The 27363-nt window shown below is 36.9% G+C and overlaps 1 protein-coding gene across 7 annotated transcripts in view; it reads left to right on the top strand.

The window, feature by feature from the left end:
* LOC127854475 (uncharacterized) overlaps nucleotides 1-27363 on the top strand; it is a 282308-nt gene that overhangs the window by 215761 nt on the left and 39184 nt on the right. For all 7 annotated transcript variants that reach the window (XM_052389530.1, XM_052389527.1, XM_052389528.1 and 4 more), the window contains 3 exons: nucleotides 10157-10342; nucleotides 22669-22974; nucleotides 24863-25054. In XM_052389530.1, coding sequence (XP_052245490.1) covers nucleotides 10157-10342; nucleotides 22669-22974; nucleotides 24863-25054 — 684 coding nt within the window. The remainder of the gene's footprint in view (nucleotides 1-10156; nucleotides 10343-22668; nucleotides 22975-24862; nucleotides 25055-27363) is intronic.

The raw sequence follows: 27363 nt of genomic DNA, 5'->3' as shown, positions 1-27363 counted from the left end.
AAATTAGACTAGGTCGGAACATAGTGTAATGTTACTTAGGCTAAACCGATACCCTACACCTCAATCTTCTTCCGGATGAGTACAGATAAATAACGTCCATTTTGTTGGCTTTGTATATTGATTATATTTTCGGTTTGTTTATTGTGTATTCGTTGGTTATTGTTCAGATGAGTTTAATTACTTGTCTAGCAACTTATTATGAGTGCTAGTTCATATGTATTGTATTAAACTTTTGTTTAACTTATGCCCAGACGTGGTTCTTTTTGCCATGAGATGGCAGAGTATATACTAGCGTGCACGTACGTTCTCTTTAATAAACTGAGAGAATGTTAATCATTTGCATTATATGCAAATAATGAATTTAGTATGCTGTATGAAAATCCTGTAAGATGACCAGCTAATTATTTAGCTCACCTGATTGCTGATTGAAGAGGAAAAGAGAGTAAGATAATAAAGTAGAAGCAGAGGATACAAGAGAAGTGAGAATAAGAGATAAAGAAAAGAGAAGATATTGCCCGGAGATATTTTATGACTGGTCCGTTTACCATACAGCATTTGACCAGTTCGATCACCGGTCAGCTTATTACCGCTCCGGGCGACATCAGTCTATCACCGGTCCGGTCACTGATATTCCGGTTTGCTTGGCCATTTCACTTATCATGCAACCCCTGCCTTGAAGGAGGGAGGCGCTGCACGGGTGTCACGCTCTGTTTCTCCGGATTACATCATCCAGTTATACGTTGACACGACGTTGTCGGCACTTAACAACTTCCCCTATCCAAAGATGTTAATCATTTGTTGACTCTAGCCATTACTCCTCCTCTGATTCTTCATTTCGGACTAATCTTCTGCTTCAACGATTCCTCATCACTACCAGAGAGCATATCCGGCACGCTCTCTTTATTCAAGCAGTTCTCGGCGTCGATCCTCTCAAAAGCGATCATGCCACTGCACTGGAAGACACTACTCCAGGAGAACTGATTCCCAGCGTCGCCGAACATTGTTTCGGCATTTCAGGGATAAGGGACATCGCCGCTCCTCACGTAGGTGCTCTTTGACCCCTAGGTCTCCTTGGCGGTCCCCGTTTTATTCTTTAACGGAATCTCAGGACTCTTTTCCACGTGTGACGGTCACCTAATTGGCCTCCACACACGTTTCAGCTGATTCTACAGACACTGGGCCTGACTTGTCTAAAAACACAAGTTCGTTAAATTCTCAGGCTCCAGGATCAGGGTTTCATCTAGCCACTACTGCTACCTTTTCTAGCCCAACTGGTATCTTCTTTGTTGCCTTGTCGTATAACCCCGGCTGCTATCCCATCAAATCCAAATACATTATGGGTTCAGCATTCTTCAGGACACTTTACATCTTTCAAACAGATACTTAAAGCTTATGAAATACCTTCATCTGTTATTCCTATCTCTGTCTCTGCCGGCTACATGCAGACCATTGGTCTTGCAGATGTTTCGGCTGAAGCGGGCTCGCAGTCTAACGTTGAGGCCGAACAAATACTCTTTGGCCTTTATTCTTCAGACCTATAAAAATAATGTTTGAGACCCTAAGTGATGATTTTTACTCCCTCCCGTCCTTGGCAACTTCATGCTCACCGTCATGGAACAGTTGTCCCGCTAACGGGAGCCTATACGGATAGAAGGGGACGTCTCGCGTCGACCTACGCCTTCCAATTTGCTCGACTACATTGTTCCTTTGGACATGACTGAGCCTAAACCGATTAATGGTGTCATGTCCCCGGTACCAAACTGCCGGGTCGGGATCCGATATTAGCTTTCGCTTACAATGCCAGTTGCTAATGCCTTTATCACAATTCCTTAATCCATGATGGTGTATTGGGAACTGAGAAAGCGCCGATCTATAGGTCTGGCTAACCAGCTCGACCTCATGGCGACCACAGCCTTGGGTATGACTTGGGAGCTATAGGACATAGTTCCGGAGGAACTCCGTGCCTTATTACTTCATCTTTTGCGGACGACGCAGTTGTTATCACATAATGCTGCGTCTTTAATGTATGTGATGCTAAGGATCCGGAGAGACCTCATCCTCTCTTCCCTGCCTAATAATGTCATGTTGGAATCAGGAGTGAACTCGCTCAGAACTGTTCCTTTCACAGCCGAATTCCTTTATGGAGGGAGGATACAGGCGGCAATCACGGCTGATGGGAAGAACAGATCTTCGCTTCTTTAGCGAGAAACAACTCTGGCCAGCACCAAGGGGCTTTTAAGCGTCAAGCTTCTAAACTCCCGGCAGCGCCTTCATCCAAGAATGACAAGAAGAACAACTTTTTCTCTAAAAGGCCTTTGTCTATTTACATCCAGGCCCTAACAGGCCGTCTTCCTACATAAGTCATCTGGTAAGGATTATTGTTAAAAGAGCAAACCCAAGCCGGGTCAGAAGACTTTCAAGCCTTCCACTGGCAAGGGCGGACCTCCAAAAGGTCACTTCTATGGATTCCCCCTTTCTACAACCACGCCTGCAGGAGGTTTCAGTTGCAGCCATACTTCTGCACTTTGAAAATTGATGGCTCCTTATACCTTTGGACGCGTGGGTTCATTCCCTTGCTACAAAGGCCTTACTTTACAATTCGAAAAAGGCCTCCACTTTCCCGCGTCCGCACAGATTTTGTATCTCCGCATCGTCTGTCTGTCAGACAGTTCAGACCTGTTTACTTCTACGTATTCGCCGTAGTTTCTACGGATTATTTGGCTAAACTACGCACTACGGATTTGAACTGAAAAACTACGGATCCGTCGATCAAAATGGTCAAATTTCGGTTTTGAATCGTACTTTCGCTTATGTTCGGTCATTGCGTGTAATTAATCAATCATGATAATTTTGGCGTCTGCGTAGTAAGAAACGTTAAAATTCAAGCCTCCCGGGGACAATGCAGAATAACAGTGACCCGGATGTTGGCATTTTAAACATGGCGAATTCTTCCAAACGTGGTGGTACAGAATCAGACGCCGATATTGACACTCCAAAGAAAGTAATTGCTAAAACAAACTCTTAAAAGTACAAAAAAGCTATAGAGAATACTGGCCATGCCTCGGGCCTTCCTTAGTACAGTTTTGGGCGTAAGCCGCTAGACCGTCGACCGGGTCGAGTGATTTTTGCTTCGGTCGAGTGAAAATTCCAAGCCAGTAGCCCCATGGGTCGAGTACTTTTTTTCATGTCCGAACTTAGTAACAAGTCCGAAATAGCTTCATATAAACGCTTATTCAAAACTGCATTGGTTGTTTCCCTTGTGCACTTATTGATTAGACGCTTATCGAACAGTGTTGTAAGACGATCTTGTGAGACGCTAAAACAATTATTACTGGGGGTAGAAATTGCGGCATTCATTTATTTTAATGTATTTTCTGTGTTATTTTGGGCACGCATTGCACAAACTTTAACCGCAAAATGAGAATAAAGGAAGCAACATAAAATATGAACAACGAAATGAAAATAATTCCGAACATCGTGGAAAAATAATCGGTCGATTTGCTTCGTTTTGATTACTCCAAGGAATTTGATAATGCGCCTGCATTGCTGACTTGCTGGTATGCGCATGTCATACATAATGTTTAAAAAAAGCAATTAAATATCATGCACTTTGCAAGTATAGTTTTTTTTTGTACAGATAAAGTTTATCTGTCAAGGTACAAATCCTGAAAGTAAATTCAAAGGTGTATTAATTATACTGCATTTTAGATGCTGGTGAAATCGGCAAATCGGCGATAAACCATATGTGGCGATCGAGCTACTGCTACAAATGTCGTTTTAGATTTAGAATACTAAGAAGTTTGGGAAGAAAAGTAGCCTTCTTGTGCTACTTTTTATGCACAGATATTGTTGCTAGTTTTACATTTTATTTACTTTATTCAGATATTTGTTTGGAAAACTTATATCATTGTATAACATTGTGTTTTTTTCAGACCGCCTTAAGGAGCATACATAATATGTCAGACCTGGATGTCGGAGACTCAGACAATGACCATAATTGACTGGAGTTGTCTGTTGACATTGTTTTATTTTTTTGTCAGACATTAACTGTAAATAAAAACAGAATCAAGTGTGTATTTGTTTAATCTTTATTGTTCTATGTTTCTTCAATACAAACATGCATGTAGTTATAAATGTAACAGAATTGTAACTTTTAATTCGGGCTAGTTAAAATTGATTCGGGCTAGTGAAATTTCAAAGCTGGTAGCCCAACCGGGCTAGTGCCTTAAAAAAATTAATGCCAAGACTGATTAATAGAAAAACAAACGTTCACTGTTCAAAATGAAACATTTACTTTTCGTGCGCTCATGGAGGCAAAAATGACTGCAAGCGCAGAGCCATATTAATTGGAAGAGGCATAAGTAATGGGTAAATCAGACTCCAGGTTCTTTAATTTGTGTTCAGTTTTATGTTTGTTTTAAATTTGAGTGTTTTTTTAATAAAACAATGTATCATGTATGTAATAGTCAGTTATTTTTTTGAAGATGGGTAATTTGTTGTGTTACAAGTGCAGTCAGAGCACAATGTGAAACCTTTTGTTATAGTGTTGTTTAGAACGGCAGTGTGCACATCCACTGAATAATAACAGTATAACTTGATTAACAGATTAAATTAATAGAAAGTAAATTCATCTAATGCTTAAAGCCTTTATGTACCGTTTAACTGATATGTGACCAAGTCATGGTGTTTTAATGCTCTAAATGATTGAAGAAGTTAAAACTATTGACAACTGCCCAAAACTACTGAGAGATGCCCTCCAAACTACTGAGAAGCAATCGGTAGGGTAAACAGGTCGGTAACTCCATATTCCATTTTCTGACTCTTAAAATAACATGTGGTAGAAAGGGTTCACGACCATTATTTTCCATGATTTTACAGTTGCTTTTTCCTTGTTCAAGAAAAGCGGCTACTGAAGACCGGACACAGTCTTAAAAGTCTTAAACACTTTTCTAGTGTACCGACTTTCAAGTCTAAGGTATGTGGGCTCCTCAGGAGTATCACCTGCACATCAACCATCTCGGAAAGCGAGCAGTCTTTCTAGGTGTCTCTCGTTTCCAGCACATCTTCGGAACGGTTTGTCTTGCTAACAACAGGTCCCTCCGTCGCATTCGACACTTCATAAGGAAGTAGCCAACTAGATTTTTCTCACGTTTGCTTATCCACTGGTCGACCTGTTTGCAACCAGGGTCAATCACAGACTTCCTCTGTATGTGACTCCAGTTAACGATCCAGCAGCGTGGGCGTTTGTTGCGCTTTCGTCCGCTTAAACCAACTGGACGATTACGCCTAAATTTCACCCATTATATTCCCCAAATCTTGGAGAAAACAAGTTGAGCTCTTGCCAGAACCTCTTGATCGCCCCTTGGTGGCCTAGGAGATTCTGGTTCAACGACCTTTTCGGTCTCCTGTACAACTGTAGCAGGTCAGATCTTATCTCTCAGAGAGGCAGACTTCATACGGACATTCCACTAAATGTCTGGCCGTTATTTGGCAATCCCTAAGGAAGAACGCTTTTCTGTTAGGGCTTCAACCATCGTTGCCTCTGCAATGAAAAATTTAATCAGAATAGTCTACGATGCTCTCTGGAATCTCTTCTCTGACTGGTGTATTTTAGGGCATATTTATCGCCTCAATCACTCTGCTAGACGCATAGTGGGTGTTATCATCTAATAATTAAAGGATGAGATACTTTCTTTTATCTCTATCAAAGGATACAGATCTATGCTTTCGCATTACTTGGTTTTTAGTAACTCATTACAAGTCTGTGCTGACCTAGCCATTTTGGAGCTGATCCAAGCCATGGAACGTCAACGCCCTGTTTATCGTTCCCTTACCCCATAATGGGATTTTACCTGCGTTACCAGGCTCCCTATGAATGCCTTTATCATGCTCCTAACAGTTCCTAAAACTGGACGGCCGTTTTCCTTCTCACTATGGCTTCAGCCAAACGGAAAAGTGAAATTCATGCTCTTTCGGCCGAAAACGACCATCTTAATTTTGATCCGATGGCTTCGTAATTTTGTTGTGTTAGCCATGATTATTTGCTAAATATCAACTACCCCATGTGCAGGACTCCAGATAATTTTGGGGAAATAGGGTTTTCATCCTTTGATTTAAAAAAATAGAGTGATTTCGCTCTTGAAATAGGGTGAAATGAGTTATAATAAGTCATACCTTAAAATCATTGCTGCTTTCCCCGTTGAATAAAAGTCAATCTTTGTCACTTCAACGTATCCATTCAGATTCAGATACCTTCTGTTGAAGCTGCACGCTTGTATTGATTCAATAAAACGACATGTAAACTTGTATAATTGACTTTAATAAACTGATGTTTCATAACATCTGTACTTCTTGAAACTGTCCATGATATAAACATTTAACTTAAAAAATCGATAACACAAATGATTTAACACTTAATGGCTCTTGCTTTCTCGGTTCAAACAGTTTGTGATCAATTGATATTTTGGCGCAACAATCGCGGACGTCTTTCGACCTCTCTTAGACATTTTTATTTCACATCGTTATAGATACTGAAAGTACAGACGCTTTACAAATACATGCACAATGAGCGACGGATAAAATCAGATTGAAAACACATGTATGTCGCAAATAATTTGTTCAGATGCTGTAATTAACTATAGGAGGTTTTGGGGATTCCGATAATGGCGTCACGTTTGCGCATGCTCGAATTTTGGCTGTCAACACTGCGGCCATGTCGCTTTTGTTTCCATTTGATGAACCGCATCGTGATAAGGTCATCATAATAATCTCAACTTGACATATATTCGCGACCATTTTTAAGAACAACAAAATACTCAGAAATTGAAATTCTTTCAGAATAAATTAAATTCAATGAACGAACACAAATAAGGACGAAAATAAACAACTATAGATTGATTTCATGTAATCAACATATAGAAACTGATTTGAACCTATATGTCTGTAAAAACTTACCTTGTTACAGATTAACTAAATCCTCTTGATAAATTTGTTTTTATTTAATTGTTCACACCAATTTTGACACTCTTTGTTTCAGCATTTTTAACCCAGTGTTTAATTGCCCCTGTTCATCACAAACCGATTATCTCGTTATGATCAGATACTGTCCAGACAATTACATGTACTAACAAAACAGGGTGTCATAAATCTAGGAACCTAAACCCAGAATAAACCAAATGTGTCTGGTCATAAAACACAATTTATGATATCTCCAGGTCATCTCTTGGCATATTGAGCAGTCATTTAAGCCAAATACAAAGAAACTTAACAGTTACTTTATTTAAAAAAATATACATTTGTCATAAATGGATTATAAGGAACTGTACAGTATATATATATATATATATATATATATATATATATATATATATATATATATATATATATATATATATATATATATATATAAATTTAAAATATTGTACTAATTTACTGCTACACAATTAACGTATTTAACGGGTACCTGCAAATGTAAACTCTGCTATAATGTGTAAAGATCGTGTTCGAAACATCATCATGAAAACAAGCAATCACGTTTGATCATAGTAGGGATGTAAAATACTTGCGTATCCTAAAATGCTAGATTTGTATCGCTCATTATCACTAGTAAATCGTTTTCAATTATCATGTAAAGACCGTTCAATTTTCAAAATATGCAGGTGTTTTTTTCCATTTGAATGCTAAATTTTATTAATAATTTCATTCAATGTAAAACGAAACGAAAATTCATTCAAAGTAAAAGATAATAAAAACTACATTGAAAGATTGTAATGTATAGCGCATTTTTAGGGCTTTGTTTTATAACAATGCACCTCTTACAATACATGTCTATCGCTGATGAAAAATAACACTATCGCATCCACACCACTTATAATTATAATCAAATTATTATATGTTTTGTTATTTTTAAATTATCATTTATTTAAGTCTTACTTTAAGAAAGAATACGGGTATTTATAGTCTTGTTTTGTGAAATTGTCAGTATTTAGTCTTCCGACGACCTTTACTCTAATACAATGTAAATAGCCGCGATCGAGAGGTTTGATGGCCAATCTATTTTTAGTAACGGAAAACCCCTCTTGTGACGTCACGCCAAAACCTCCTATAAAATCTAGTCCGCAGAGCGTTTGAATAACTTTTACTGTTTTCCTGCTCCTTCATCCAGACGCTTGCTGAATAAAAGCGACGTCACATTACGATAATAATTCAACGAGAATATACCGAAAATGAGCAAAGAATTTACGATTGAAGCTATAGTATCGTACGCATCGAATTTTAGGAATTGGCGTAAAAGTCGAATTGATTGCGTTTTCAATACACACGATATTGTATTTCTTTGGGTTTTAAACATTTTAATAGGGTGAAAGACGCAGATACGCAGCTTATATGGCTTCTAAACCCTTCAAGGTCCCAAGTATTTCGAGAACGTGTGGACATGATGAAGATATACTTCTTTGCCCAGTCATGGCTTTGAAGTTGTACCTCAACAGAGTATGTCCATTCTCTAATAGAGACTCTTCATTCCTTTAAAAAGGGGGAGCGGCTATGTGTCTGCGTCTTCAATTTCACGTTGGGAGCCTCGACTAAGAAAGGCTTACTCTTCTCTCTCATCTAGGTATTCATCCCTTTTTAAGAGCACACCGCATGAATTACGAGACCTGTCAACTTCGTGGACGTATATTTATCACACCCCACTCTCTGACGTGTTCCGAGATGCTTTGTGGAGTAATTCGACCACCCTGTCCTCCTTTTATCTTCTTTCTCTGGAGTACCAACAAGACCACTTGTATTTGTTGGTTCCCCTTGTGGTTTCACAAACGGTAAAGTATTCTATGACATAGACATACTTACTCTTATTTGAGAAGTCAAGTCAATACCATACTAACGAAGATTAGCTGATAACCCTGGATATGGGTTATTCTATCAGCGGATAAACTGTATATGGGTTCTGCTGTGATGGGGACTGGGGAGCAATACGCGAACCTTCCCGTCGCAGCTTTAAATTCATCTATTCGATAGCAGGTATCGTATTTATGACATTAAAACATTTTTTTTAAGTCAAATTCATTTTAATTATTAAATACGTACCTGCTATCGGTGAGTACCACCTCTTACCCGCTCTCTGACTAATAACTTTTATATTGGATATCAATCTCTTGCACGACTGTTACATTACATTCACCTCTGTGATGGGCTCAGAATGGACTATTTTTATGAAAGCGTCTCATTCATGTCATGATCATTCCAAGCATTCATCATGAGGTTACAGTATACTAAACAATCGCTTGCACGACGGTTACATTACATTCACTGCATTATAAAAACCCATCTCATACCATAATATCTTATATCACACTTAATTTATTATTATAGAAATGTTTTTTTTGATGTTAACAAACCTACATACATACATACGTCGAAGCAATGCATACCGTCACTCAATAAAACTTATGTTCAATTGTTTACATTTGTGAAGTGCGTGGAATGAGTCCATCTGCGTAAATGGGCAATAAAATAGTTCCAAAGAGTTGCATTAAAACTCGCAAGTTTTTGCACGATGTATCGTAAATTTAAAATTCCTATTTCATTATTTAACGCCTCTGATCCAAAAAAATCCAAATAAAAAATACTTTGAATGCGTGTGTTCGGTTTTTACCAGTTTCTGGGCAATATGTCATGCCAAGCCTTTCGCAGAGGTGTATGTGAGAGCAAGGAACGACAACTCTGCGTGGAGATTGATTGGATATATTGAGGTGTTGGGTATCTGTTTAGCCTAGGTTACATTACACTATGTTCCATCTAGTCTTACTTGCGTACACAGGTGGCGGCTCCCAGCTCCAGGAATTTTCAGATAGATTAACCCCCTTTCGGAGGTAGAAGCTATTAGATAGAAGTTAGTACTTAATAATAAAAATGAATATTACTTAAAAAACTGTTTTGGCATCACCTCCCATCTTTAGGCACAAATAGCCAATAGATAGTGCATTAGCCTACACATAGGTTGATCCTACATCTTAAATATTTTCAAAGAAACTATTCAATGTCATTACTATATAATTGGGTAAAAACTTTTTGTTCACATAGTCCATTGATTGATTTGTATGAAACCATTTTCTTCTCTATAGTTATGTTAAGTGAAAATCTTCGTCACTTTCAGGGCAAGGCAATTGCTTACGTGGCTACAATGGCGTTAATGGAACTTGTAAAATATGTCCAAAGGGCCATGCTTGTGATGTAGATGGTACTTTGACGCCACAACTTTGTGAGCCTGGGTGGGATTGTGGAGAAGGGGAGATAAGTGTTACTCCGAAAGTTTGTCCACTAGGTCATTATTGTGACCACAGTAAGTGTTGTTATTTATTATTATTTGAAATTGCCATTTATCCGTTGTGAATCTTGCATAAATGTATTGTGCATTGTCAACAATTACTTTGTTAATACTCTAGAGGCAACATTAATTGTCTGAACGTCATCATACTTGGTAATACTAGGTGTACCAATGATAACTTTGCCGAGTTCAAAACTCGTGTCGCATGAAGTTGAAAATCAGGTCACTATGTCAATTACAGAAAAGCCTGTTATCATTCTTTTAGTTATATTGGATTTCCCATCTTCATGACACTTGGTCAGAAAATGTGTTTATATGATAGCTTGACTGATTTTAAAACTTTTTGTTTCATTGAAAACAAGCATCAAGGAGGTAGGACAGTTTTCCATATATTGGTTAAGTTGAACCTTGTTAGCATGGCAACAGAAAAGAATCATTTTATCTTTTTAACAATTTGTATTTGACTAACATGAATTTAAATGAAATAATCATACATCAAACGATTATGAAAATGGGAAAAGGAATTGAGTTTTAGTTGTATAAGATGTACCTTTAAAGGGATCTTTTCACGGTTTTGTAAATTGACAAAATTGAAAAAAAGGTATTTCAGATTCGCAAATTTCTGTTTTAGTTATGATATTTGATAGAAAACAGTATCGCTGAACATTTGCCATAGTTTAATATAGCCATTGTAGGTATCTTTTGACGATTTGAAAACCGAAAAATTATAAAGCGTTGCAACACGAAACGATTGAATAATTTGGAGAGTTCTGTTGTTGTCTTTTAAATTTGGAATAGTGTATACCCGGCGGAATAGCTGAGAGGGCTAATGCGTTTTAACTTCAGACTAACTCCAGGACTCCGAGGGTCACTGGTTCGAGCCCTGGTACCGGCTACTTTGTTTTCCTTTTTTTATTTTATTCTTGATTTTTTACTGGAGCTTTTAAGATCCATTATTCACATTTATGAATATAAAGCATTTAATGACAAACTTCAAAATATGTCAAACGTTGTGAAAAGGCCACTTTAAACGCCGTATCACATTTGATTTGAGTTAGAATGTTGTGACCTATAGTGTTGCCGTTATATAATATTTGTAGTATATATTTTCTATAGACACAGGTTCTGGGCGCTGTCTTTTAAAATATTTGCTTCTGTCGTAAAAATGCTGGAAAATGTTGGCTGCTAAACGCAGACAGGCTAGGAAACTTTCATTATAGGGTGCGCGCCCAGTAGTTTGCAATTCCTTAAGCTACCAAACCCGTCAAGAATAGAAGTTATGGTATACTCTCAGTTTTAATAGCAATTTTGAAAAACACGTATTATTGTGAATTTTTACAAACAGATTATATTTTTGAAAAAACAAACATTTCCACTAGCTTGTCATTGATGGAGAGGGTTTGGAAATGGGCCATAAGTGCATCATTGGTATGAAATGTAATGTTAATACAGTTTAGGCTAGGGCTTGGTCATGCAATATTCGAAAGGACGCGATAGTCATGCACAATACTACCTAACATAATGATGCAGAGGGGGAAATATGTGCTTACCAAATTGCCAAAAACTAATTGACAAATAGTTTTTAGGGAAAACAACTGTAACAAAAGCTTGTCGTGAAAATTACTTGACATGAAATCTTATTTTTGTTAACACTCTAGAACTTACGGTTTGTTTCCAATCTTCCTTAAACTTGGTCAGATCATTTGATCTGATGATATCTCAGCACAGTTCCAAAATGGCTTTGTGAATCGACAAATGTGACCTATAGTGGGTGGGTCAGTTTTTCTTATATGGCTTTTGTGAAAACTTGTTATCACTCAAAAAGTCATATGTATAGTCCAATCTTCATTGAACTTCATGAAACTTGGCTAGAATATATATTCTAATGATATCTGACACAATTAAGTCCAATCATCATGACACTTGGTTAGAGCAATTGTTTTCCTTTTAACAGTGTTCTTAACAGGATGTATTGGTCAGATCAGAAATAATTTCGCAGAAAGGGTCCTTGGGAAGTTTTCAGTCACAATACAACTTTTAGCATTGAACAGATTCATATTGAGATTTAACATTCTAAAGGCCTGATGTGACTGGCAGCTTTTCATCATTATCATTTATTGTTAGCATATAACTTCAAACATCTGTGAGCTTCCTTGTGAATTCTTGATGAAACAAATCAGGTTAGAAACAAAAACATACAATTTAGTTTTTACCAGTATGGCTAGTTACAGAGCAGTTCCTTTTTTCTATTATGGAACTTTGCACAGAAAGGAATGAGATTTCTTGCTTAATGTTAAAGTGTAGCTTGAAATATTTGAATCAATTATATATGGTTTATTTAAGAAAAAGCGGACGTGTAAGCGTTGGTTATTGCGGTAAATACCAACGGTTTGGAGTTCCAATGTGTTGTAATTAAACCACGAGGGTGTAGCCCGAGTGGTTTGGTAACAATATAAAGAAGTGAAACTCCAGCTGCTGGAGCAGTATTGAATTTTCATTAAAAACAGTTAGTTGGTCCTTTATTTAAGGCAAGTGACCGATTGCCCCAACAGTACAAAACAGCACAATACAGCACAATACAAACCAACATAAACACAAAATATGAATAAAACTGGGGTCACCGCCTTGGAACGGTCAATGCAAAGCATTGGGGGTTTAAACCTGGTTATAGAGCGCTCAACCTCACACTTGGCCCAGCAATATTCATAATACATTTAAGTGTAAATAAAATTTAACGTCATAGCATTGTAACTCAAATTAAACAATAATAAAAGGGAATTAAAACGCACGCAATTTAATTACTATTTTTAATTACTCAATTACATTGAAGATACAAGAGTAACAGAATTCCAACTGTTTGACAAACAATCAAATAAAACTATTAACAATTGTCAACTACATTCCCTCTTTATAGAAAAGATTTGAGAATATAGAATCATAGAGTTAATATCTCAGATAATCATCGCGCAAATACAGGAAGAAGCAGCAATAATGGGTGTAAAAATTCCATAGTACATAGCTTGGTTGTTTATGTGACTGCTAAACAAATTAAAAATAATTAAATCAAACAAGAAACGCCTATCAGAGAGAAAATATAAATAAAATGGAACGTTATAAACCCAATGACCTATGCATGTAGATTACAACTAGGAAAGTCGGTCGTATGATGTCACAACAATCCATAGTGACATAATGACGTGAACAAATTCCAAGGGCAGTACTAAATAAAAATATTAATGGGGCTGTGCTACTAATAAAACAAGTTTAGGTGATTTAATATTAAGAAGCAAATGAATAAAAATGGTTATTCCATTAAAGCGACATTATTGGAATCAAACAGTATATAGGTGTTTAGACAACTAAAGACAGAAATGATTTGATGTACGATTTTAGTCCAAATGTAGTTTACATGCAGATTTGTTCATACGACACAATGACACAATTTTATTCAACAGTGAAAAATGCCTATAATGTAGTATTCATGCAGATTTGTTCATATGACACAATGACACAATTTTATTCAACAGTGAAAAATGCCTATAATATCACTAATGATTCCAAATTTTAAGAGAAAAAAGATATAGTGAATCGAAACCATCAAACACGTGTTTTTAAGTACATAAGCATCGTATTCTTTTGATAAAAACAAGTTAATTAAATTGAAAAGTTTAATATGAACATTTGGTTTAACATATTTTAATTTGCGGACACGCTTCAAAACATCTCCGTAAAATGATGGATGGGAGATTCCATTATTTAAATGCCATTTTAAAGAAACATTATATTTTGAAATTAATTCACCATACTTAGAGTAAAATCTAGCAAATTTATTTCTTAGGTTATGATGCAAAAAGCCTTGTTTTAGCAATTTTTTAGTTAATATTAGATTACGATCATTAAAATCTTTAATACACGAACATGCTCTGGCATAACGTACCAACTGCGAAATGTAAATACCATAGGAAGGTCCTTTAGGGATGTTGCCATCTAGAAACGGAAAAGCATCAGAACGACGAACCGTTAGTTATTATTGCAATAACCAAAACTTACACGTCGATTATTTTGATTCTAACACGATTTAATTAATACGTTATCCGTGATTTATAGGTAATAAATGAGAATTATATTAACCGTACGTCCTACGCTGTTCTCGAAAACGTTACGTCACCACAATGAAAATCAAATGACGTCGTATTCTTTCATAAAAAGTGCGCGGACAATCAAAGTGAAGTAATACTAAATTTAAACATAAACAAATAGTTTGCCTATTGATTCAAATAAAAAGAAAATAACCACAACACAAATACATTTAATGAACGATGCATGACATTTTAGTACTATTTTGGTTGAAGTGAACTGCAGTACGCGGAAATTTATTTCTTTTCCAAATTGCGAGTTAGGGCCCGTGCATTTTACTGAACTAATTCTTTGAATTGCCAGAACTATTTTCGAAACATTTGTCTTCGCCCGTGGTTTGTTGCAGAATAACCAACGGTAGTTTTTCTTCTTTGTATATAGGAAAACAAGTCACGTGACATGTTAGAATTTATGATATACAATAAATAACCCGAATATAGCTGGTTTGTCTTTATTTCCATAGTATACTGAAACTAAAACCATCCATTCAATTAATTATTTTATATCAAAGTTATCAGAAGCCTGTGATAGGTATTTGAGTAAAGGCCGCAATATATGGCGCAAAACCGTGTGAGCACTTGGTGTGTTTTAGTAATCATTTCCTAGACACGATTGTTACTAATGTGGACTTTCACTAAGCATAACCGCGTATGTATACCTTGGCCAGTGACCCAGTATATAACCCTCTGGCAGACACACTATATAACCCTCTGGCAGACATCAACCTTTGCCTGTAACCTATATATATATCACCAGTTATACCGTTTGCCAGTAACCATCACACAATACGCCGATAAACTTAATTACACACATAATCGACTGAGATGCCAGTAACCACCAAACTAAACCAACAGGGTGTAGTGCCGGGAAGATATAATCCACCTGACCCCTGCAAGTCAGGCTAACCAACCAACCAACCAAACCTCGCCCCGTGCAGTTAGCCTATTGCTATAATGTGTACGTCAAGAGATGGGATTTGAACCCACTGAGTCATTGTGGTGTTGTCCCAAAGTACCCCATGCAGAATATACTTGTTTATTTATCCTATGCGATAAATTAATACTGATTAACCAAAGTTAGTGGAACTGAGATATGCAACAACCTGTTCTTACAGAATTTTACGCCACAAATAAATTGGAACAATTTATTCCACAAAATTCTGACATGCATACCAGTACTAGCCACTTGGTCGATAACAAATTGCCTTGTTTACAAATGATTATGCCCTATATATTGTGGTAAATAACAATTGCATAATCGCATCCTGCAGGGTGTCCAGATAGAACTCAAGCCCAACTGGTGACAAGTGCACCCCATACGGGAGGAAAAAAAACGGGTATGTTTGCATCAATGTCCATGGTGATACAGGTGCTGCGGCTTGCCCACTGCACACACACTCGGCCAATCCTGTTTACACATCGATATTTTGACTTAATAATCTTTCTGTGAGTGGAAGAGCGCCAATTTTGTACCTTTGTACACGAGTCCCTGCACAGATCATTTCCGCCCATGTGCAATACCAATACCTTTGTCGATGTGCAAAGTAACACATTGGCTTTGATTGACCTCGGTAATGTTGACCATGTCAGGCCGTCAATTAACCTCTATGCGATGCTTGTGGACAGCCGCAGGTTTTCCGTCCCCCGTTCTTTAGCTCTTGCTCCTGCCTGCTGAGGAATACTGTCCTCAAGAACCCATACCTCTGTCAAAATGAAATTACATTTTTGGTGTACACAATGAGATGTTTTTCATATTTGTATTCATTATATATAAGGTCTAACAGTGAAATTGCATAAAACTATATAAGCATGTATACCCAAATACAATTTGCTTACGTGTTTATTATATTACTGTATAATCATAATGTTGTAGCCCAATTTAGTGAATATAGGCGTTTAATACCGGTTTTGACAGCTCACTATGGGTGCGGCAATCTTGGATGTATCACCAGTGACGTCACAGCTTTTAGCTGCTATACCCTAGAACAATCTTAAGGTTAATGGTCTAATGTACTTGTTGTATGTGTCTGATGTCCATCTCCCAAGTTTCGCTATGACTTCGGGAGGAACTCCTTTCCTTGAGAGACCCATTGCGCGCCCAAAATTAAAGCTATGTGTGTTAAAGAAAGCGTTGCCGAATTCAGTGCGGCCGATGCATTTTGCTAGCACCGCGTTTACCTGCTGTCTGGTAACCGGCCTACCCTTCTTATGACAAAATGCTGTATGACCTACCGATGACATTGCCAGATGGACAGGACATATTGATTCCTCCGATTTTGGAATTTTGCGTGTGACCACCGCGTTGTGTTGAACCGATTTTGACTTAGTGATTCGGATTAAGATGTATGACTGGTCTAATGAAAATTCATAGCCGGACATTCTTGCTATGGTTTTGGTTTTGGTGATACCAACTTGCTTAAAGGAAACAGCCCAAAATATGCAAGGAAAATATTGCAGCAAATATAGTTGCCTTGTACGAGTTATAGCATACATTTGGCAATTACTGTATTACTTTGAAGCGGATTTCGGATGTGATCAGGCGTTTTTTGTCCTTGTTTATACCCATTGATCGCGAATAGCCTTCTTAAACCTTACTAAGCCTAAATTCTTCGGCAAACGATTTGTGGCCGTGTTCTTGTTGCCAATAGTTAATTCCTGCCGAGTAAGTTTTGACCGTGCGGGTCGCTAAGCCTTTCTTAAAACAGTTTGCTATGAACCATGAGATAACCTTTTCAGGTACTGGTTGCATTTTGGATGTATGGTTAAGATCCCAAAATGCACTAAAGGTATTGACGCCGGTTTCATACGCTGCGCTAGTGTTTTGTGATATAAACTTTTGCATTAAAGAGATTGCTCTGTCTTGAAGCTGTTCCAGAGGTGCCCTCTGTGGCTCCTCGTCTGCTTCCGTTGCCAAGTTTCTGAATCTTGCCATCTGAAATCGAGTAAGTGCGTCGCATATTGTGTTTTTTGTACCTGGAATGTGAGGTACTTGAATTTAAATATTAAATTTTAAACATATGAGTGTAAGGGGGCGCACCAGCGTCATAACTGTGTCCGATTTAGAAGACCATGATTAAAGAACACCTACACCAGGGGCATTGTCGCAGTTGAACTGAATCTGTTTGTTTTGTAGCATATATCGCAAGATAGCAATTGAAACCAATATCGGGAACAGCTTTAAGTTTGTTATGTCGCTGGTATGTCCGTCTGTGGACAAGTCTACTGGCCACCTAGTTGCACATCAGTGTGACTCAAAATAAATACCAAAACTGAGCCCAACGCCCGCCGCGCTATCGGTAAAATTATTGACATCTTCAATAAACAGCCAAAACTGATTGTGAAACATTGATATCCCGTTGTAATTTGCAAAAAAAAAATGCAACTACATACGCAATTCCAGCTTAATATCTCGCCTGATTCTAATTCGGTGGAAATGTTTGGTTAAACCCCATGTCTCATTAATGAGCCGACGACAAAACGGTCTACCTGCTGGTATAGCCCAACAACAAAAGATGAGGGAACCCATGAGAGACTGTATATCGCGCAACCTTGCTTTTATTTTTGACAAAATCTTGCTGATCTTTTCTGTCAATTCATGAATCTTTGCCAATAGTATGCGGATTTGCATTTTTGCGCTACCAAAACTCTAAACCTAAAATTGTTAGAACCATCGTTAGACCTTTCGTTTTTTCAACTGCCACTGGGACTCTTATCTCGACCATAACCTTGGAAAAGACGGACATCAAATCACCGCAAAGTGAGCGAGACTTATCATCGCCAAAGAAATCATCTTGATAGTGAATTAGCGGTCACGAGTTCACTCGGAAATAGACAACGTTCGAAAGTAGCACAAGTAATTGATGCACCGAAAGGTAATTTTTATCAAAAAAGAACGATCTGTAATTTGGAACCCCAACAACCGAAAATCCATAGGCTTGATTGGTATGATCTCAAAAGCATTTTTGATTTCCATTTTAAACATAAGAAACACTTTTTACCCATACATTGTATTAACTCAAAAGCTTTATCAAAACCTGTGTACTGGACCAATGTCATTGTTAGGACTATATAGGCATTGACGGTTCCCCCTCTGGGTAAGACATGTGATGTATCATGCGGTACTCCACCCTGTTTTGGGAAGAGACCTATTGGCGATAAAATCTGAATTCGTTGAACTGTTGTGACGAGAAAGGGCCTGCGTGTTTGTCGCGGCTAGTGATATTGAAAATCCGTTTTTTTAAGCCATAAAAGACAAACTTTGCTTTCGCATAATCATATCGCCGAAGAAATGTTTGCAAAGAGTCTAATTTAATCAGCGTCGGAGTGATGTCAATAATATTTTTGTTTTGACAGTTCCTGCGTGTATCGACTTAAATTGCCTCGTGTTTGTCCGAATTGACGCCGCCCGAACCTGTGGGAATTTGGGTTATTTCTGCCATGAAAGGGAGCATCAAACATTGGTGTGTTTACGCGCTGGGCGACTCCCGAGGCTTTCGTTCCTTCGGACAGTTGATTGCTGAATTGTTACCCCCGACGACGCGAGCAATTTTGAAGAAACCGGCAATTAACCAGGCGGCAACTTCCCTGGTTACACTTGTACTGGTCAAGTGAGGTGCGAACACACGTTCCCGATGTGCGTGCGTTTCTGGGATGTACAAGCATACAGCACCACCAAAGGTCATTATTTATTTCCGACCAGGGCGAGGGAAAGATGCCTTTACGGAACCTAAACTGCTCGTCATAGGTGCGCCCAAGTAGACTCATTCTGGCGGTACGCGTCCTCTATTATGGTCCAAAATATTTGAGCAATTCTTGTGTTTTAAGTCTGCTATGATCTCACGATAAATACACAGACATGAAGATAATTAATCATGCGTCTGACCATTGCAAAATCGAACCAATCGCGTCTCTTTATTCTTTCTTCTGCGCCACCAGGCGGCTGTATGCTGAATCTGAAAGTGTTCCACTGACAGATGACTTTGAAGCTCTACGGAACCTTTTAACAATAATGAGAAATTAATATATTCACCCCGCCTGATTTGTTTTTTCAACTGATCGGGGATGTGGGCCGCTACGTCATCCGAAACTGTCTGGATGGGTGGCATTGCCGCGCTCGGTGTTGTGATGTTCAACGTGGCGGGCATTGTTGGCTGGCTCGGTTGAAGGGGTTTACTTGGAACCATACCAGTGCTTAAACTATTAAGCACGATCTCGGCCTCTTTTAGCAGTTGCTAAAAATTGATTACATTATTGCATTTTCCCCATTCGTTAAGCCTGTTGCCGTCTGGGCTTACCGACCTCGGCCTCTTCTGCATCCCTGCCGTTTGTCGCGCGCCTCTACCTATCATGCTGACTAAGATTTAATACGATTTTATGAAAAGCTTGAAACTTTTGTCTGATCTGAATGTCATCTGGACGGAAAAGAAAGTAGCATTCCAAGCAGTGTCACGTCTTGGCAACCTGTTAGCGTCCCTTGATACAAGGAAGTAAACAACCTTACCCTTTATTTTTCCAAATATAAATGGAAATTATTTCTTATAGATATAAATAATTAGTTTTGTTATAAATCTGCTAAGAAAATAACAGCACTTGCTGTTAAAACCAAGTTAAAGGGCAAGATTTTTAACCTCTAAAAATTGATTCAAATTACTGTTACGCTTTTGATGTTTTTCATTAAAAATAGTGAAATTATAGGAAGATTTATCTTCCCTGTGATATTTGTAGTAGTTTCTGTTGACACAAAATGTCGTCTTTTAATCGAGACCAATTTATAGAATCACAGTTTGCAACATTACTCTTGTTTTTATTTTAACAATTTATACCAAAGTTCAGCAGTTGTTTTTAATGTTAACAGCAAGTTTTGCAAGTTGGTCTGCTCTTTACTACGCTAAGAACGATAACCAGCGCATCTGCCTGTGCACACTGATAAGCCTGTGTATACTTCACCGCTGGTATACTGCAGACAGTGAGTGTGTGTATGTAATCAATAGTGATTAACAGCATGTGCGACGACATTGGCCAGTTTGTCATTGAAATCTGTACGCATTGGCTTCGTTTAGGGAAAACGGGGCTCAATGCATGTCAATTAAGTGGTGTCCTGTGCACACTGATAAGGCTGTGCAGTGCGCACTAGCTTATCAAGGACGACACTTTTTGATGTTATGGTGTTTTTCGTTTGAAGAGAGTCTCTTGTACTGGGATGACAATTAATGCATATGCATTAAGCCCTGTTTTCCCAAAATGAAGCTTAGATTATCTTTTGTATTAATGACTTAAAAAAACAAAAACATAAAAGTGATAATAACTTCAAAGTAACCTCGCTGACAATGGCAAATAAACAAAATCACTTTTAAATCAAATAAACAACCAATGAGTTCTAAATGTTTACCTTGTGGCATTTTAAGTAAAATTTTAAGTATCTAATAGGGACCTTTTCAAAGTTTGTCATTAAATGCTTTATATTGATAAATGTAAGCATGGGATCTTATAAGCTCCATTAAAATTAAAGAAACAAAATAAGTTACCCTCAGCTGGGCTTGATCCACTTATCCCTGGAAAAAAGTCTATCGTTTAGACCACTCGGGTATCCGTGCTCAATCAATTGATGTATTTTATACTTTATATAAGCAATCCTCGTAGTATGAAATAATATAACGACAACAACCGAACTCTCTAAATTATTGAATTGTTTAATGTTGGCAATTTAACAAAACGTGCAAAGGTCCCTTTAATGTCTTCAGACTTGCAAATTGAATGGGTTCAATACACTGTCAGATCTTACATCATTTATAACGTACAGGTTAAGTTGATGCCTGCTAGCCTGAGGCCAGTAGATTTAAGCCCAGAAAACTCAATTTCAAAAGTTGGTTACACTTGGGCTTATAAGCAGGGCAACTAGCTTTTTCAAAGCTTGAAACAACTAAATCCAATTAAACATAGAATACAAATTGTCGACTGTGGATCAATTAGGCCTAGGAAATTATTCATTTCCGGCTCACAACAAGACATGATGCATTAAACGTATGTCATGTTGGCAAATTTATTGCTCAATAATTTAAAGAAATAAATAAAGTATTAGATATACATAACACAACATGTACATATATACATAACACAACATGTACATGATTCTAGGCTTGTTACTCTTTAGCAAGGCAACCAAAATTCTAAAGATGATTGCCAGTGCGGCAACCGATTGGGAAAAGGAAAATAAAGTTATGTTGTCTGAGTTATCTCTATAACATAAATATAAGGATAAACAGTGTACCCACATCTCCACCTGTGCTTAAAGACATACTCTTTATAAATGTTAATGGGTTGTGTTTTCATTTCAAACTTGCGATACAAAAAGCTATAACATAATTTTGAAAACTGAGTTGCGTCTAAGATTATGCAATGGCGAACAATTTCATTGTCTTCAGCGCTTTGATTTTGTAACCTGATAGTATGTAAGCATTTGACTTATCAAACAAGTATATTATGAACACTTGCATTGTCGATATAAAGTATTGCTATGCTATATTGAAGTAGGTACATATATTTTATACTTTCAATACTCTTCAGGGCTTTTTTCCTGATTTTATTTAGCGGCCCTGGCCCCCCTCACTTTGTGAAAAAATGAGTCGCAAACTTTTCAAAATTGTAAAAACTGAGTTGCGAACTTCTGAAAATTGTGAAAAAACGAGTTGCAAACTTTTTAAAATTGTGAAATTCAGTTGAAATTAGTATATTAAAAGCATGTATTTATATATTTAATTTTTGCATCATCTTAAAATGTCTTTTAATAAAGCATTAAAATAATATTTTCATTGTCTTGACACTTTCTTTCAAAAAATAACCACTTGCATTTATGTCAACAATATCCTGACTGGTACAGTCTATCTTTAACCGTAAAAAAGCCTAACCCCTGTCAATATCTTGTCTCGCTTATGTAAATTATTAAAATGTTATTTTAAATTGTCAAATGGTCCTGAATTTATAATTAAAAATAGCTGTTTTTGTAAAGAATTGTGGCCTTGCTTGATTTGTGAAATGTCTATGTCGAAATTGTGAAATGGCCGTGAACGGCCATTCTCTTTGAAAGAAAATAAGCCCTTTCTTATGTTTACTTCTTGGACTATAAAATTTGTTTAATATCTCAAACCAATATGAGTAAAACTATTGAAAATAAAATTGATGTAAAAAGTTAAATTTTTCTTTTTCCAGGAGTCCAGTTGGACAAAGAAATAAATCTATGGCAGTTTAATCCGGAATACTATTCATCAAGTGCTAACGTCATAAGAGACACAAATTCAAGATGGTTAGGACCACCAAACCTCACTGTGTATACAAGGCATCGTGCGCATACGAGTGCTTTTTACGCGTCCCTGCCTATCACGCTGACATCTAGAATGGTTTTACAGACGAGCAAGCTCGTGATTAAGAACGCCACATATGAAGACAGTGGAATCTATTGGTTTATGCTTGGTTCAATTATGACTCATGCCTATAATGTTAAAATAACAACAGAAGGTATGTAAATGAATATTTTCAAGCACTAGATTCATACATACATTCAGACAAAGCATTTGGGGTCGGTTTGCTCAAGATAATGTTCACTGTTATAAGATAGTGGAGAGGGTAACACACACTTATACATTATTACATGTGTATATTAAAACTTAAAAAAAATAACTGTTATTTCCTAAATTGCGAATTTTAGAGTACGCCTAGTGTTTGATGATAAATGGAAATTATGAATTTCCACCCTGCGAAAGGGGCATAGTGCAAAATCCCGTCCATATATCTCCACAACAATTCTAATTATAAAAATATGCTCGGATTTGTTTGATGCCCGGAAAAAATTATGCCTCAAAATAATTTCGATTATGGGAATTAAACTTGTTTCCCCAGTTGCAAGGACAGAATTCCTGCATTACGCACCACGTACCCACAGAATCAACCCCATTATTTAGTACAGTAAATAGACATATGGTTTACGTGCTATAACTTGAGTAAGGATGGAGGTATATCACTGAAACTTTTAAATAAGTAACTTTAGCACTGAAGTAGCTTTTCATTGCATGTGGGCAAGTTAGGAAACTATAAAAATAGTTAACATTCAGACAAAGCCAGTTTGCATTAAATTAATTAAGTGTCTGTTATTTTAAGGGGACATATCTTGTTGTTGTTGTGTCTAAGAAAATCACAACCCCATTTTGGGGCATTGTTTGTATGGTTGCTCAGTTTTCATGTTTTTATTGATTAATAAAATAATTTAGTCAAGCTTATTAATAACCTTTGTTAGTCCCCTATCGGTTTCACCGGCGTGGACGTATGGTTTGCACTCCGTTTGTCTGTCAGTCTGTCCGTCACACTTTTCTGGATCCTGCGATAACTTTAAACGTTCTTCATATTTTTTTATGAAACTTGGAACATGGATATATGACAATATGGACAGTATGCGAGTCATTTCATTTTGTTCATACGTCAAAAATTGTGGTTGCTTTGGCAACAAATAGACTAGAAATACTGCTGAAAATGGTGTTTTTTTCTTGACCCTGTGATAACTTTAAAAGTTCTTCATATTGTTTCATGAAACTTGAAACATAGATAGATGTCCGTTAATAGCTATTCATAGCTAATGTTTCTTTTTTACACATGTACCGACTTAAAATAAAATTTGATTTGATTTGATGGCAATATGGACATTATGCACGTCATTTCATTTTGTTCCTACGTCGAAATGTCTGGTTGCTATGGCAACAAATAGACTAGAAATACTACGGAAAATGTTTTTTTTCTGGATCCTGCGATAACCTTTAAAATTCTTAATATATTTTCATGAAACTTGAAACATTGATAGATGGCAATATAACATTATGCACGTCATTTCGTTTTGTTCTGCTATGGCAACAAATAAAAAAAATATTTTGACAGTGGTGAAATTTCTGACATTGGTGGAGCCGGTAAGGGAATTTTATTGCTTGGCAATAGTCTCGTTTGTTATATAAGGCTTTCCTAGCAAAACCTAGTTAATTAAGCTTGTGTCATCCACAAATTTTGGGGAAATTACAATTATGCGCAATATTGTTTGATTAAAATTTGAAAAAGCTGATCAAAGTGAAGTGTGAAGGATTGCCTCTCTCACAGCAACATCAAAATTACTTAAAGTAATAGGTAGTGAATCGTTGTTTGATGCAAATGCATTGTTTGCTGCTTTTGCTTTGGTTTGAGCCTTTTATTTGTCAATTTATCTAGTGACAACTTAGATAAGTTGTCATCTATATAGAACAATAAAAGTGTATACAAGTTGTAGAAAATAGCTTCTTGCTTTAGTGTTAAGCAGCACATTTAAACATTACTAGTTGTTGTTTGACCTGTACAGTGACTACCTGGCATTGTTATTTGACACTTGCAGGTACTAGAGGGGGAAGTAGGATTCCCTGTCCAGTAGGGCATTACCAAGACCTTATCAAATCGATTGAGTGTAAGAAATGTCCAATCGGTACACTGTGTAATAGCACTGGTATCATCTACCCAATGGTGAAGTGCAGTGGATATGTCTGTCTGCAAGGGGAAGTGGCTCTTTGTCATCAGTACTGCCCACATGGTAAGGTTTAACAATTATTTCAAGAAATAACAGAAATAACTGCTCGGTTGACTGCTTGTTTGTTTGTTTGTTTTTTGGGAAGGAAATTGTGTTATAAGGCAATATTATGAAAAAAGTACATTTTTCTGACAACTCAAATGGTAAATTTTAATGGATCATTTATTTTAAGAGTCTCAATTATGTGCTGACTATATTTATCTTATGTTTGGTTAAGTCTTTAAAAAAATAATTGACACATTGTGTACGGTAAAAAATTTAATAACTTATAGATGATCTTATAAGATAGCTGTGCTGATCAGTAACTCCATCAGCACGCAGGTTCTTTGGATATACTTTTGTGCGCTTTGTTCGTATTTTTGTATGATTTACTGGACTTGAAAGCATAAACTGGAAATAAGCAATCATATGCTATAAATCCCAGTCCGGTAGCAATCATATGCTATAAATCCCAGTGTGGTCCTGCAAGTTAACAATTGATTCAATTTTAAACATATTTATTTTGACATAAACTATGTTTTTGTGTCAAAATGAAATAAAAGTACAACAGAATGGAGGACCTCTGACCATATTTAGGTGTTTTAAAATGGAACAGTAATATCAAAACAGTGCTGTCCCTTTTATTATACATTAGTATTTACTTTGTATGGTTAACATAATGATGCAGTCGAAACCTGGTGGGCCAAACTTATTTGCCTCAATTAATTACTGGTAGGCTTGAAGTCTTCTCAAAGCACATATTTTTAATTGCTATATTTTCGTACCAATTTCTGTCATTTGGCTCGAATTTGGATAGCTCGTGTTTTCTTGGTCTCTGTCACAATTTTTACGCCTTTCTGTTATTATTTTGCTTGTATATCACTTCAAGTCACATAAAGCTGCTTAACTAGAGTAGAATTTTCAGATTGCTCAAAGTCTTTTTACATCCGGATCCCAATGTTTACACCTATTAATTGCCTCAAACTCCCTTAAGGTGGCAGAAAGCTGTTAATCGATTAGAGCTGTTGATAAGTACCAGGCTTAAATTGGTGTCATAGCTGTTGCAAACTTGTGATCGACTAAATTGTTAATTAAGCTTATTTTAAATGTTATTGATAATGTTCTTCGTAGAAACGAGCAGAACGTGTATAGATTTAATTAACAATACTCATTTTGTGACAAAAAGATTTGGGTTTCGAATTGGATAATTCACGTTTCTTCACGGTTACATTATAATTATCTCCCTTAGTTTAACATTTGTCAAGCAAACAATATGGAGATGCTAATTTAAATAGCACATTAAGTTCTGTTTTCGTATTGGAAATGATTTATTAAGAATGTCTAGAACATTTGATATTTATGGAAAGTGTGTAATAAAATTCCGCATATATATTCGGCTTGTTTCTGGGGCAGCAGAGGAGAAATTGATAGCATGTCATCTCCGTTGAGTTCGGAGGGCAATCGGTTAAATTCCAAAAGCGAAGAATGTTCGGTAACGTCGGTGGTTTCCGGATCGTACCACTTCTCATGTGGATGCGAGCAGTACATATGAAGAAAGAGTGGATTTGGGTAATAGCGTTGACTTTAAACGGTGCTGCCCGGGATGCAGAGTTCTTGTTGCAAGTTTGCAGGGTCTTCAGAGGGTTAGAGTCTACGGAAGTCGTACTAGGTGGTAGACGTTTCACCTAGTAGTCTAGTATGAACAGAGGTCCATGGATCATGATTGGAACCTTTTTTTTAGTATGCTGATGAATCATGATGTTTAACATTGTCTTGGGTAAAATAATTTTTTTGTTCCCAAAAACAATTTCGTCATGCCCACGGGGTCTAAATTCAAGTAGGCCGACCAAACACATAGGAAATTCCGTTTTTTTTCGCATATGAAAACACATAACATATATTGTCCACGATTTTGGTCAAGTTTTATACCCCCGGATCGAAATATTGTTTTTGGCCTGTCTGTCATTCATTCATTCATTGTGTGTGTCCCAAAACTTTAACATTGGTTAAAGTTTTTCAATAACTTTTGCATTATTGAAATTAGCAACTTGATATTTGGAATGCATGCATATCTCGTGGAACTGCACATTTTGAGTGGTGAAAAGTCAAGGTAATCCTTCAATGTCAAAGGTAAAATCTATGGCTTCAAAACGGCGCATTAGAGGCATTGTGTTTCTGACAAACACATCTCTTGATTAATTTGAGCAATTGAGAACATATTATTTTTATTAAGCAAATTAATTTTTGGTGAAATATTAAACATTGTATGAAAATAATGACTATATCTTTTTTTTAAATGTACAAAATCATGTGTTTTTGTGCTAATGACCTGT

Source organism: Dreissena polymorpha, chromosome 13, assembly GCF_020536995.1.
Source record: "Dreissena polymorpha isolate Duluth1 chromosome 13, UMN_Dpol_1.0, whole genome shotgun sequence".
Lineage (NCBI taxonomy): Eukaryota > Metazoa > Mollusca > Bivalvia > Myida > Dreissenidae > Dreissena > Dreissena polymorpha.
Note: the sequence above shows the minus strand (reverse complement) of the source record. Positions and strands in the feature narration are given on the sequence as shown.